The sequence below is a fragment of the Catharus ustulatus genome, chromosome 1 (assembly GCF_009819885.2).
Source record: "Catharus ustulatus isolate bCatUst1 chromosome 1, bCatUst1.pri.v2, whole genome shotgun sequence".
Taxonomy (NCBI): Eukaryota; Metazoa; Chordata; class Aves; order Passeriformes; family Turdidae; genus Catharus; species Catharus ustulatus.
The window spans coordinates 164,041,048-164,055,817 of record NC_046221.1 but is presented as its reverse complement, the minus strand read 5'-3'; the positions used below and the strand labels follow the sequence as shown (position 1 = coordinate 164,055,817).

At 42.6% G+C, this 14,770-nt stretch overlaps 1 protein-coding gene across 1 annotated transcript in view; it reads right to left on the bottom strand.

Annotated features, from left to right (window-relative positions):
* The window catches only part of MROH1 (maestro heat like repeat family member 1), a 122,919-nt gene that overhangs the window by 42,825 nt on the left and 65,324 nt on the right, over positions 1 to 14,770 (bottom strand). The window contains exons 21-25 of the mRNA XM_033071687.2: positions 13,027 to 13,173; positions 10,733 to 10,759; positions 4,496 to 4,675; positions 3,548 to 3,627; positions 2,508 to 2,628 (exon numbers count right to left, since the gene is read on the bottom strand). Coding sequence (XP_032927578.1) covers positions 2,508 to 2,628; positions 3,548 to 3,627; positions 4,496 to 4,675; positions 10,733 to 10,759; positions 13,027 to 13,173 — 555 coding nt within the window. The remainder of the gene's footprint in view (positions 1 to 2,507; positions 2,629 to 3,547; positions 3,628 to 4,495; positions 4,676 to 10,732; positions 10,760 to 13,026; positions 13,174 to 14,770) is intronic.

Below are 14,770 nucleotides of genomic sequence, written 5' to 3'. Positions count from 1 at the left end.
ATTCTGGAAATCCTATCTGGAAAATCTCAACTGGAAAAATCCCAGAATTTCCAACTGGAAAATCCCAGAATTCCAATGTGGAAAATCCTGGATGGAAAAAATCCCAACTGGAAAAATCGAAGAATTGCCAACTGGAAAATCCCAGAATTCCCATTTGGAAAATCCAAACTGGAAAATCCTGTAACTCCCATTTGGAAAATCCCAACTGGAAAATCCTAGAATTCTGAGGTGGAAAATCCCAACTGGAAAATCCTGGAATGATGATCTGGAAAATCCCAACTGGAAAATTCCGGCTGGAAAATCCCATAATTCCCATGTGGAAAATCCTGGATGGAAAAAATCCCAACTGGAAAAATCCAAGAATTTCCAACTGGAAAATCCTGAAATTCCCATGTGGAAAATCCCAACTGGAAAAATCCCATAATTCCCATCTGGAAAATCCCAAGTCAAAAATCCTGGAATGATGAGCTGGAAAATCCCAGAATTTCCAACTGGAAAAATCCTGTAATTCCCATGTTGAAAATCCTTGATGGAAAAATCCCAACTGGAAAATATTTTAAATTCTTTTAAATTCCCATCTGGAAAAATCCTGGAATTCTGAGCAGAAAAATCCCAGCTGGAAAATTCCCAGCTGCAAAATCCTGGATGGAAAATCCCAGAATTTCCAGCTGGAAAATCCTGGAATGATGATCTGGGAAATCCCAACTGGAAAATTCCAACTGGAAAAATCCCATAATTCCCAGATGGAAAATCCTGGATGGAAAAATCCCAACTGGAAAAATCCAAGAATTTCCAACTAGAAAATCCTGGAATTCTGACCTGGAAAATCCCAACTGGAAAATCCCAGAATTTCCAACTGGAAAATCCCAGAATTCCCATTTGGAAAATCCCAACTGGAAAATCCTGGAATTCCCATTTGGAAAATCCCAACTGGAAAATCCTGTAATTCCCATATGGAAAATCCCAACTGGAAAATCCCAGAATTGCCAACTGGAAAAATCCCGTAATTCCCATGTGGAAAATCCTGGATGGAAAAATCCCAGTTGGAAAATCAGGATGGAAAATCCCAGAATTTCCAACTGGAAAATCCCAGAATTCCCATGTGGAAAATCCTGGATGGAAAAAATCCCAACTGGAAAAATCCCAGAATTTCCAGCTGGAAAATCCCAGAATTCCCATGTGGAAAATCCCAACTGGAAAATCCTGTAATTCCCATGTGGAAAATCCCAACTGGAAAATCCTGGAATTCTGAGGTGGAAAATCCCAACTGGAAAATCCTGGAATGATGAACTGGAAAATCCCAACTGGAAAATCCCAGAATTTCCAACTGGAAAAATCCCATAATTCCCATATGGAAAATCCTGGATGGAAAAATCCCAACTGGAAAATCCCAGAATTTCCAACTGGAAAAATCCCGTAATTCCCATGTTGAAAATCCTTGATGGAAAAAATCCCAACTGGAAAATATTTTAAATTCTTTTAAATTCCCATCTGGAAAAATCCTGGAATTCTGAGCTGGAAAAACCCAGCTGGAAAATTCCCAGCTGCAAAATCCTGGATGGAAAATCCCAGAATTTCCAGCTGGAAAATCTTGGAATGATAAACTGGAAAATCCCAACCGGAAAATCCCAGAATTTCCAGCTGGAAAAATCCTGTAATTCCAATGTGGAAAATCCTGGATGGGAAAATCCCAACTGGAAAATCCCAAATGGGAAATCTTTTAAATTCCCAGATGGAAAAATCCTGGAATTCTGAGCTGGAAAATTCCAACTGGAAAATTCTGGTTGGAAAATCCCAACTGGAAAATCCCAGAATTTCCAACTGGAAAAATCCTGTAATTCCCATGTTGAAAATCCTTGATGGAAAAATCCCAACTGGAAAAATCCTGGAATTCTGAGCTGGAAAATCCCAACTGGAAAATCCCAGAATTTCCAACTGGAAAATCCTGGAATGCTGAGCTGGAAAATCCCAACTGGAAAATCCTGGATGGAAAAATCCCAGCTGGAAAATTGCAACTGGAAAATCTTTTAAATTCCCCAGCTGGAAAAATCTTGGAATTCTGAGCTGGAAATTCCCAGTTGGAAAATTCCTAGCTGTAAAAACCTGGATGGAAAATCCCAGAATTTCCAGCTGGAAAATCCTGGAATGCTGAGCTGGAAAATCCCAGAATTTCCAACTGGAAAAATCCCGTAATTCCCATGTGGAAAATCCTGGATGGAAAAAATCCCAACTGGAAAAATCCCAGAATTTCCAACTGGAAAATCCTGTAATTCCCATTTGGAAAATCCCAACTCAAAAATCCTGTAATTCCCATTTGGAAACTCCCAACTGGAAAATCCTGTAATTCCCGTTTGGAAAATCCCAACTGGAAAATCCTGGAATGATGAGCTGGAAAATCCCAACTGGAAAATCCTGTAATTCCCTTTTTGAAAATCCCAACAGGAAAATCCTATAATTCCCATTTGGAAAATCCCAATTTCCCCGCCCGGATCCCGCAGAATTCCCACCGGAGCCCCCGGCTGTTCCCGGTTTTTCGGGGATTCCGTCGGGGGCAGCGCCAGGACGGATCCCAGCGCCGTCTGCAGCAGCTCCGAGCGCTCGGCCTCGCCCAGGGCCGGCTCCAGGGGGCTGGGAACGGATCCGGGATCAGGAAAAATCCGGGAATTGATCGCTGATGATTGGGAATTGGGAATTAATTGGGAATTAATTGGGAATTATTAATCGTGGGTTCAGGGAAAATCCGGGAATGGGAATGGTCAGGGGGGCATGGAAGGGGCTGGGAATGAATTAATTGGGAATTATTAACTGGGAATTACTATTAATTGGGAATTATTAATTGGGAATTATTAACTGGGAATTAATTGGGAATTATTAATTGGGAATTACTAATCCCAGGATCACGGAAAATCTGGGAAAGGGAAGGGCCAGGGGGGCACAAGAGGAGATGGGAGTGAATTAATTGGGAATTAATTATTAATTGGGAATTATTAATTGAGAATTATTAATTGGGAATTATTAATCGCAGGTTCAGGGAAAATCTGGGAATGGGAATGGCCAGGGGGGCATGGGGGAGGTTGGGAATGAATTAATTGGGAATTAATTATTAATTGGGAATTAATTGGGAATTACTATTAATTGGGAATTATTAATTAGGAACAAATTATTAATTGGGAATTACTGAATTAATTATTAATTGGGAATTATTTTTTAGGAATTGTTGTTAATTGGGAATGGCTCCAGAGCGCTGGGAATTCCCGGGATCAGGGAAAATCCAGGAATGGATTCACTAGGAATTAATTATTATTAATTGGGAATCATTATTAATTGGGAATTATTAATTGCAGAATCAGGGAAAATCCGGGAATGGGAATGACCAGGGGGACACGGGAGGGGTTGGGAATTAATTGGGAATTATTAACTGGGAATTAATTGGGAATTATTAATTGGGAATTAATTGGGAATTATTAATTGGGAATTAATTGGGAATGATTAATCCCAGGATGCGGGAAAATCTGGGAAGGGGAATTCCCAGAATTCCCAAGGATACAGGAGGTGGCTGCAGGTGCTCAGCGCTTGCTGCCGGAGCCGCGTCCGGAGCGCGTCCGGAGGCTCCGCCCTGAGGAATTCCTGGGAAAAGGAAAAAAAACGGGAATGGGATTGGGAATGGGATTGGGATTGGGATTGGAATATCCCAAAGGATCCAGAGGGATCCAGGTTTTTCCAGGAGCCATCCCAGGTCATCCCAGAATTCCAAAGGATCCAGGTGGGAATTCTGGGATGTTTCCAGGATTCCTGGACCCCAGTCCCTCCCAGTCTATCCCAGTATCCCATGGATCCCATCCCAGTCCATCCCAGTATCCCATTATCCCATCCCATTATCCCATCCCATCCCAGTATCCCATCCCAGTATCCCATCCCAGTCCATTCCAGTGCCTTCTAGTCCTTTCCCAGTCACTCCCAATCCATCCCACTCCATCCCAATCTATCCCATCATCACATCCCATTATCCCATCCCATTATCCCATCCCATTATCCCATCCCAGTGCCGCCCAGTATCCCATTATCCCATCCCATATCCCATCCCAGTCCCTCCCAGTCCCATCCCAGTCCCATCCCAGTCCATCCCATTCTATCCCAGTATCCCATTATCCCATCCCAGTATCCCAATATCCCATCCCAGTCCATCCCAGTCCCTCCCACTATCCCATTATCCCATCCCAGTCCATCCCAGTCCCTCCCAGTCCCTCCCAGTCCATCCCAGTCCATCCCATTATCCCATCCCATTATCCCATCTCATCCCATTCCATTATCCCATCCCATTCCATTATCACATCCCATCCCATGAATCCCATCCCAGTCCATCCCAGTATCCCATTATCCCATCCCAGTCTATCCCAGTCCATCCCAGTCTATCCCAGTCCATCCCACTCCATCCCAGTCCATCCCAGTATCCCATTATCCCATCCCAGTCCATCCCAGTCCCTCCCAGTCTCACCACCATGAGCGCCACGAGCTCGGCCTTGCGGGCGATGCTGACGGAGCCCCCGGGGCCATTCCCGGGATAATTCCCGGTGTCATTCCCATAATAATTCCCAGAATTCCTGGAATTCCCGCGAGCCAGCGCCCGGCTGATCATGGAGATGCTGCGGGCCAGGCTCAGCTTCAGCGTCGTGTCCTGGGAATGGGATTGGGATTGGGATCAGCCCGGAAACTGGGATCAGTGGGACTGGGGTCAGTGGGATCAGCCCTGAAACTGGGATCAGCAGGACTGGGATCATTGGGATTGGGGTCAGTGGGATTGGGATCATTGGGATTGGGGTCAGTGGGATCATCCTGGAAACCGGGATCAGTGGGATTGGGATCACTGGGATTGGGGTCAGTGGGATTGGGATCACTGGGATTGGCGTCAGTGGGATTGGGATCATTGGGATTGAGGTCAGTGGGATCAGCCTGGAAACTGGGATCAGCGGGATTGGGATCAGCGGGATTGGGGTCATTGGGATTGGGATCAGAGGGATTGGGGTCAGTGGGATTTGGGTCAGTGGGATTGGGGTCAGTGGGATCAGCGCGGAAACCGGGATCAGTGGGATTGGACTGCGATCAGTGGGATTGGGATCAGCAGGTTCAGCCCGGAAACCGGGATCAGTGGGATTGGGATCACTGGGATTTGGGTCAGTGGGATCAGCCTGGAAACCAAGATCAGTGGGATTGGGGTCAGTGGGATTGGGATCAGCGGGATTGAGGTCAGTGGGATCAGCCTGGAAAGCGGGATCAGTCTGGAAACTGGGATCAGCGGGATTGGGATCAGTGGGATTTGGGTCAGTGGGATCAACCTGGAAATTGGGATCATTGGGATCAGCCTGGAAACCAGGATCAGTGGGATTTGGGTCAGTGGGATCAGCCTGGAAAGCGGGATCAGTGGAATTGGGATCAGTGGAATTGGCATCAGTGGGATTGGGGTCAGTGGGATCAGCCTGGAAACCGGGATCAGGATCAGCGGGATTGGGATCATTGGGATTGGGATCAGACGGATTGGGGTCAGTGGGATCAGCCCGGAAACCAGGATCAGCGGGATTGTGGTCAATGGGATTGGGGTCAGTGGAACTGGGGTCAGTGGGATCATCCTAGAAACCGGGATCAGTGGGATTGGGGTCAGTGGGATCAGCCTAGCAACTGGGATCACTGGGATTGGGATCATTGGGATTGGGATCAGTGGGATTGGGATCTCTGGGATTGGGGTCAGTGGGATCAGCCCGGAAACCGGGATCAGCGGGATTGGGATCAGAGGGATTGGGGTCAGTGGGATCAGCCTGGGAAGCGGAATCAGTGGGATTGGGATCAGCGGGATTGGGGTCAGTGGGATCAGCCTGGAAACTGGGATTGGGATCAGTGGGATTGGGATCAGTGGGATTGGGATCAGTGGGATTGGGGTCAGTGGGGTTGGGATCAGTGGGATTGGGATCAGTGGGATTGGGGTCAGTGGGGTTGGGGTCACTGAGATTTGGGTCAGTGGGATTTGGGTCGTTGGGATTGGGGTCAGTGGGATCAGCCCGGAAACCGGGATCAGTGGGATTGGGATCAGCGGGATTGGGGTCATTGGGATTGGGATCAGAGGGATTGGGGTCAGTGGGATTTGGGTCAGTGGGATTGGGATCAGCATGTTCAGCCCGGAAACCGGGATCAGTGGGATTGGGATCACTGGGATTGGGGTCAGTGGGATCAGTCTGGAAACTGGGATCAGGATCAGCGGGACTGGGATCAGTGGGATTGGGATCAGTGGGGTTGGGATCATTGGGATTGGGGTCAGTGGGATTGGGGTGAGTGGGATTGGGATCAGTGGGATTGGGGGCAGTGGGATCAGCCCAGAAATTGGGATCATTGGGATCAGCCCTGAAACCAGGATCAGTGGGATTTGGGTCGTTGGGATTGGGGTCAGTGGGATCATCCTGGAAACTGGGAGCAATGGGATTGGCATCAGCGGCATTGGGCTCAGTGGGATCAGCCTGGAAAATGGGATCAGTGGGATTGGGATCAGCGGGATTGGGGTCATTGGGATTGGGATCAGAGGGATTGGGGTCAGTGGGATTTGGATCATTGGAATGGGGTCAGTGGGATCATCCTGGAAACCGGGATCAGTGGGATTGGGGTCAGTGGGATTGGGGTCAGTGGGATTGGGGTCAGTGGGATCAGCCTGGAAACCAGGATCAGTGGGATTGGGATCAGTGGGATTGGGATCAGCGGGATTGAGGTCAGTGGGATTGGGGTCAGTGGGATTGGGATCAGTGGGATTGAGGTCAGTGGGATCAGCCTGGAAACTGGGATCAGCGGGATTGGGATCAGTGGGATTGGGGTGAGTGGGATTGGGATCAGTGGGATTGGGATCATTGGAATGGGGTCAGTGGGATCATCCTGGAAACCGGGATCAGTGGGATTGGGGTCAGTGGGATTGGGGTCAGTGGGATCAGCCTGGAAACCAGGATCAGTGGGACTGGGATCAGCGGGATTGGGGTCAGTGGGATTTGGATCATTGGAATGGGGTCAGTGGGATCATCCTGGAAAGCGGGATCAGTGGGATTGGGATCAGTGGGATCGGGGTCAGTGGGATTTGGACCATTGGAATGGGATCAGTGGGATCATCCTGGAAACCGGGATCAGTGGGATTGGGGTCAGTGAGATTGGGGTCAGTGGGATCATCCTGGAAACCGGGATCAGTGGGATTGGGATCAGTAGGGCTGGGATCAGTGGGGTTGGGATCATTGGGTTTGGGGTCAGTGGGATTGGGATCAGCGGGATTGTGGTCAGTGGGACTGGGGTCAGTGGGATTGGGGTCAGTGGGATCAGCCTGGAAACCAGGATCAGTGGGATTGGGATCATTGGGATTTGGTCAGTGGGATCAGCCTGGAAACTGGGATCAGTGGGATTTGGATCAGCGGGACTGGGATCAGCAGGATTGGAGTCAGTGGGATCAGCCCTGAAACCAGGATCAGTGGGATTGGGATCACTGGGATTGGGGTCAGTGGGATTGGGGTCAGTGGGATCAGTGTGATTGGGATCTCTGGAATTGGGATCTCCGGAATTGGGATCAGCGGCAGTGGGATTGCTGGGATTGGGATCACTGGGATTGGGATCACTGGGATTGGGATCTCTGGGATCATTGGAATCACTGGGATTGGGATCTCTGGGATCTCTGGGATTGGGATCTCTGGGATTGGGATCACTGGAATCACTGGGATCATTGGGATCACCAGGATCACAACTGGAAAGGGATGGGAGGAGCTGGAATAATCCGTGGGAATGTTGCTATTGGAATTCATCATGTCGGCAATAATTATTATTATTACTAATTAATATGATTATTAATAAGGCTTAATATTAATTAACACTGGTTAGTAGTAACACTGATTGATAATTACTAACAATGATTAATAATGTAAATTAGCAGTAATTATAACAGTGAGTACTAATTAATAGGGATAATTACTCATTAATAGCAACACCAGCTAATGACTAATTACAATTAACAATGTAAACAACTGATAATAATGATTAATACTAATTAACAGGGGTTAATACTGAGCAACACTAACACTGATATGTAATGACTAAGAATAATTAATAATGCAAATAATTGATAATTAATCATTAATAGCAATTAATATGTATTAACGTTAACAGTAACAGCAATTAATAACAATTAATAATTACTAATACTGTAAATAACAATTAATAGTTAATAATTATAATGTTAATTAATATGGATTAATATGGATTAATACCGATTAATAGTAACAGTAATTAATAACAATTAATATAAATAACTGATAATTACGATGAATACTAATTAATATAGATTAATACTGATTAAGAGCAACACCGATTAATAACAGAATCGTTAACCACAAGTTCATTAATTAATCAATAACAAATCAATATTTAATTAATAGATTACATTAATATTCCCTTAATGGTGACATCACTGTAAGATTAATGCAATGGAAATCATGCAGTGGTTAATTAATCAATACTCATTAATTAATACTCATTAATTAATACTTAATCCCCAGAGCCCCTGGAAAGTTGAGATTGCAGCAACAGATCCCAAGAGAATCCGGGAATTCCTGGATTTTCCCGGAAGAAACACCCAGAATTCCAGGAAAAATCCGGGAATTCTGGCAGAAGCCGTTAGAGGAGCCCGAGGAAAGAATTCCCAACGGGAAAATTCCATGGAAAAACGCCGGGAATGCCCCAATCCCAGAATTCCTTGGGATTTATCCCAAGGAAAACTCCTGGGATGGATCCCGGACTGAGGAGGTCTTGGGGAAGATGGGGAATTTCAGGGGATTTTATGGAATTCTGGGATCAGGGAATTCATGGAACTCTGGAATTATTGAATTTTGGGATCATGGAATTCTGGAATCATGGGATTATTGAATTTTGGGATCATGGAATTTCAAATTCATGGAATCATGGAATTACAGAATAGTGGAGTTATAGGATTGTGGAATTAATGGAATCATGGAATTATGGGATTGTAGAATTATTGAATTCTTGGATCACAGAATCCCAAAATCACAGGATCGTGGAATTCTGGGATCACCAAATTTTGGGATCATGGAATTATGGAATCATGGAATTCTGGGATCATGGAATTTCTGGAATCATACAATTATGGAATTTCTGGAAAAATGGAATTCCAGATTCATGGAACTACAGGATCATGGAATTATTGAATTTTTGGATCACAGAATTGCAAAATCACGGGACCGTGGAATTCTGGGATCATCAAATTTTAGGATTATGGGATTTAGGAGTCATGGAATTATGGGATCATGGAATTCAGGGATCATGGAATTTATGGGACCATGGAATTTATGACATCATGGAATTTATGGAATTATGGAATTCTCAGATCATGGAATTACTTAATGATGCAATTATTTAATAATGGAATCATGGAATTACGGAATTTTGGGATAATGGAATTGTGGGATCACAGAATTCCAGGATGATGGAATCATGGATTTATGGGATCATGGAATTATGAAAATGTGGAATTCCATAATCAGAGAATTATGGAATCGTGGATTCATTGAATTCTGGGATCATGAGATTCCAGAATAATGGAATTCCTGAATTATGGGACTGTGGAATTGCAGAATCATGGAATTTCTGAAATCACATCATTATGGAATTTCTGGAATGGTGGAATTCCAGATTCATGGAATCGTGGAATTCAGGGATCACCAAATTTTGGGATAATTCAATTATGGAATAGTAGAATTCCAGAATAATGGAATTCCAGAATTATGGGAGCATGGAATTCTTGGATCATCACATTTTGGAATTGTGGAATTCCAGAATAACAGAATTACAGAATTATGAGATCATGGAATTCTGGGATCACAGAATTTATGGGATCACAAAATTTTTGAGATCATAAAATTTATGGAATAATGGAATTCTGGGATTATGGAATTATTTGAGGATGGAATCATGGAATTCTGGAATTCTGGGATCACAGAATTCTAGGGAAATGGAATCATGGATTTGTGAAATTGTGGAATTATGGAATTGTGGAATTCCTGAATCAGGGAATTCTGGAATTCTGGAATTGTGGAATCATGGATTCACTGAATTCTGGGATCATGGGATTTATGGGATCACAGAATTTTGGGATCATGGAATTATTTAATGACAGAATCAGGGAATCATGGATTTCTGGGATCATTGAATTTATGGGATCATGGAATTATTTAATGATGGAATTATGGAATGTTGGGATCATGGAATTCTGGGATCACAGAATTCCAGGATTGGGGAATTCCAGAATCAGGGAATTATGGAATTATGGAATAGTAGGATTTCTGAATTATGAAATCATGGAAATCTGGGATCACAGAATTCTGAGATCATGGAATTTTGGGATCGTGGAATTCTTGGATCATGGAATTATTTAATTAGGGAATTATTTTATTATGGAATTATGGAATTGTGGGATTATAGAACCCTGGAATTTTGGGATCACAGAATTCTGGAATCACAGAATTAGAGAATTGTGGAATTCTGGAATGATCTGGGCTGGAAGGTCCAGGCCCCTCTGCCTTTTCCCATCCCTTTTTCCCAGGATTTTTCCCAGGAATTCCGGCGTTTTCTCAGGAAGCAATTCCAGCCCAGAACGAGAGAAAAAAGCAGAAAGAGAGAAAATTCCAAGGCCAATCCCAAATTTCCCTACCTTGGTCTCTACTTTTATTCCCAGAACCTGAACGGGCGGAAAAACAAAATTCCCATCAGGAAAATCCCAAATCCCAGCGGGAAGGAACAAAATTCCAGCGGGAAAAAGAAAATCCCATCAGAAAAACCAAAATTATTTGGGTAAAAAATAAATTCCAGCAGGAAAAAAAGAGAAATTTCCATGGAAAAATCAAAATTCCAGTGGGAAAAGACAAAAATCCATCAGGAAAACCAAAATTTCCTTTAAAAAAAATCAAAAATTTCCTTGGAAAAAATCAAAATTCCCTTGGAAAAAGACAAATTCCAGGAGAAAAAAAATTTAATTTCATCAGGAAATTCTAAATCCCACCAGGAAAAAATTAAGCTCCATTGAAAATCCCAAATCCCATCAGGAAAAAAATAAAATTCCAGTTGGAAACCCCCAAAATTTCACTGGCAAAACCCAACCCTAAAACTTCCAAACCTCTTGGAATGACCCCCTTGGAAAACCTCCCACCCAATTCTGGAAGATTCCTGGAAAATTCCTGGAAAATGACCAGAAATTTCCTGCAAAATTCCCAGAAAATTCCAAGAAAATTCCTGGAAATTTTCCATAGAAGTCCTGGAAAATTTCCCCAAAATTCTTGAAAAATTCTTGAAAAATTCTTGGAAAATTCCTGGAAAATTCCCCAGAAAATTCCTGGAAAATTCCTGGAAAATTCCTATTAAAGTCTTGGAAAATTTTCTAAAAATTCTTGGAAAATTCAAGGAAAATTGTCAGAAAATCCCCCAGAAATTTCTGTAAAATTCCCAGAAAACTCCAGGAAAATTCTCAGAAAATTCCTGGAACATTACCAGAAAATTCCCAGAAAATTAAAAAATATCCCAAAACATTCTTGGAAAATTTCTGGAAAAAATTGTTGGAAAATTCCTGGAAAATTCACAGACATTTGATGGAAAATTCCTGGAAAATTCCCAAAATATTCCTAAAAAAAATAGTAGAAAATTCCCAGAAAATTTCCTGGAAATTCTTAGAAAATTCTTGGAAAATTCCTGTAAATTTTCCCAAATTTTCCCCAAAAATTCCTGGAAAATGTAGAGAAAATTCCTGTAAAATTCCCAGAAAACTCCTGGAAAATTCCTGGAAAAATTCTATTAAAGTCTTGGAAAATCTCCTAAAAATTCTTGGAAAATTCTTGGAAAATTCTTGGAAAATTCCTGGAAAATTCCCCAGAAATTCCTGGAGAATTCCCAGAAATCCCTGGAAAATGTCCAGAAAATTCCTAGAAAATTCCCAGAAAACACTTGGAAAATTCCTGGAAAATTTCTATTAAAGTCTTGGAAAATTTCCTAAAAATTCTTGGAAAATTTTCTAAAAATTCTTGGAAAATTCCCCAGAAATTCCTGTAAAATTTCTGGAAAATTCCTGGGAAATTTCTGGAAAATTCCTGGAAAATGTCCAGAAAATTCCTGAAAAATTCCTGGAAAATTTCCATTAAAGTCCTGGAAAATGTCCCAAAAATTCTTGAAAAATTCTTGGAAAATTCTCAGAAAATTCCCCAGAAATTCCCAGAAAATTCCTGGAAAATTCCTGAAAAATTCCTGTAAAATTCTCAGAAAATTCCCAGAAAATTCCCAGAAAATTTCTATTAAAGTCTTGGAAAAATTCCTAAAAATTCTTGGAATATTCTTGGAAAATTCTTGGAAAATTCAAGGAAAATTCCCCAGAAATTCCTGGAAAATGTCCAGAAAACTCCTGGGAAATTCACAGAAAATTTCTGGAAAATTCACAGAAAACTCCTGGAAAATTCCTGGGAATTTTCCATAGAAGTTCCAGAAAATTTCCTGAAAATTCTTGGAAAATTCTTGGAAAATTCCTGTAAAATTCCCAAAATATTCCCCAGAAATTCCAGGAAAATGTCCAGAAAATTCCTGTAAAATTCCCAGAAAATTCCTGGAAAATTCCCAGAAAACTTCTGGAAAAATCCTGGAAAATTCCTATTAAAGTCTTGGAAAATTTTCTAAAAATTCTTGGAAAATTCCCAGAAAACTCCTGGAAAATGTCCAGAGAATTCCTGGAAAATTCCCAGAAAACTCCTGGAAAATATCCAGAAAATTCCTGCAAAATTCCCAGAAAACTCCTGGAAAATTTTCCAAAAAATCTTGAAAAATTCTTGGAAAATTCCTGGAAAATTCCCAGAAAATTCCCGCAAAATTCCTGAAAAAATTCCATACATTTCCTAGAAAATTTCCTAAAAATTCCTTTAAAATTCCCCAAAAATTCCCCCAAATTCCCAGAAAATCCCGGAATCTCACCTTGGTGTGGCCGTGCTGCAGGAGGTTTTTCAGGATTTGCGATTCCAGGCGGGAATGGAGCAATTCCGGAGGCGCCGCCTCGGCCACGCGGCCGTAGCAGAGCACGAGGCCGCTCCGCAGCTTCTCCAGCTCCCCCTCGCTCCTTTCCTGAGGAAAAAACATGGAAAAAACATGGAAAAAACATGGAAAAAGTGGGATTTGGGAATGCTGGGAATTCCAGAAAAGAATCAGAAAGTATTCCCATTTTTTCCAGGCGGGTTTTGACGGAAAAATTGTTGTAAATCCTGGTGGGAGGGGATGGTTGGGGTCCCGTGCAATTCCAGGATTTGAGGAGGATTTTCTTGGAATTCCAGGATTTCAGCAGGAATTCCTTGGAATTCCCAGATTTGGGGAGGATTTCCTTGGAATTCCAGGAACTGTGGAAGAATTCCTTGGAATTCCCAGATTTGAGGAGGATTTCCTTGGAATTCCAGGATTTTAGGAGGAATTCAGCAAAATTCCAGGATTTGGGGAGGATTTCCTTGAAATTCCAGGATTTCAGCACAAATTCCTTGGAACTCCAGGATTTGAAAAGATTTTCAAGGGATTCCAGGATTTCAGTAGGAATTCCTTGAAATTCCCAGATTTGGGGAGGATTTCCTTGGAATTCCAGGATTTTAGGAGGAATTCAGCAGAATTCCAGGATTTGGGGAGGGTTTCCAAGGAATTCCAGGATTTTAGAAGGAATTCAGCAGAAATCCAGGATTTGAGAAGGATTTCCAAGAGATTCCAGGATTTCAGTAGGAGTTCCTTGGAATTCCAAGATTTGGGAAGGATTTCCTTGGAATTCCAGGATTTCAGCAGGAATTCCTTGGAATTCCCAGATTTCGGGAGGATTTCCTTGGAATTCCCAGATTTGGGGAGATTTCCTTGAAATTCCAGGAATCCAGCACACATTCCTTGGAATTCCAGGATTTGAGAGGATTGCCAAGGGATTCCAAGATTTGAAGAGGATTTCCTTGGAATCTCAGGATTTTTAGCAGGATTCAACAACAATTTTCAGCAGAAATTCCTTGGAATTCTAAGGAAAATTTCCATGAGATTCCAGGATTTGAGAAGAAATTCCTTGGAATTCCAGGATCTTAGTAGGAATGTCACAGATTTCCAGCAATTCGGCAGGAATTCCTTAAAATCCCAGGAATTGAGGAGGATTTCCTTAGAATTCCAGGAACTGTGGAGGAATTCCTTGGAATTCCCAGATTTGGGGAGGATTTCCTTGAAATTCCAGGATTTCAGCAGAAATTCCTTGGAAATCCAGGATTTGAAAGGATTTTCAAGGGATTCCAGGATTTCAGTAGGAATTGCTTGGAATTCCCAGTTTTGAGGAGGATTTCCTTGGAATTCCAGGATTTTAGGAGGAATTCAGCAAAATTCCAGGATTTGGGGAGGATTTCCAAGGAATTCCATGATTTTAGCAGGAATTCCTTGGAATTCCCAGTTTTAAGAAGGATTTCCTTGAAATTCCAGGATTTCAGCACAAATTCCTTGAAATTCCAGGATTTCAGCACAAATTCCTTGGAATTCCAGGATTTGAGAAGGATTTCCTTGGAATTCCAGGATTTGAGAAGGATTTCCTTGGAATTCCAGGATTTTATGAGGAATTCAGCAGAATTCCAGGATTTGAGAAGGATTTTGTTGGAATCCCAGGATTTCAGGAGGAATGTCACAGGAATTCAACAGGAATTCCTTGGAATTCCAGCAACTG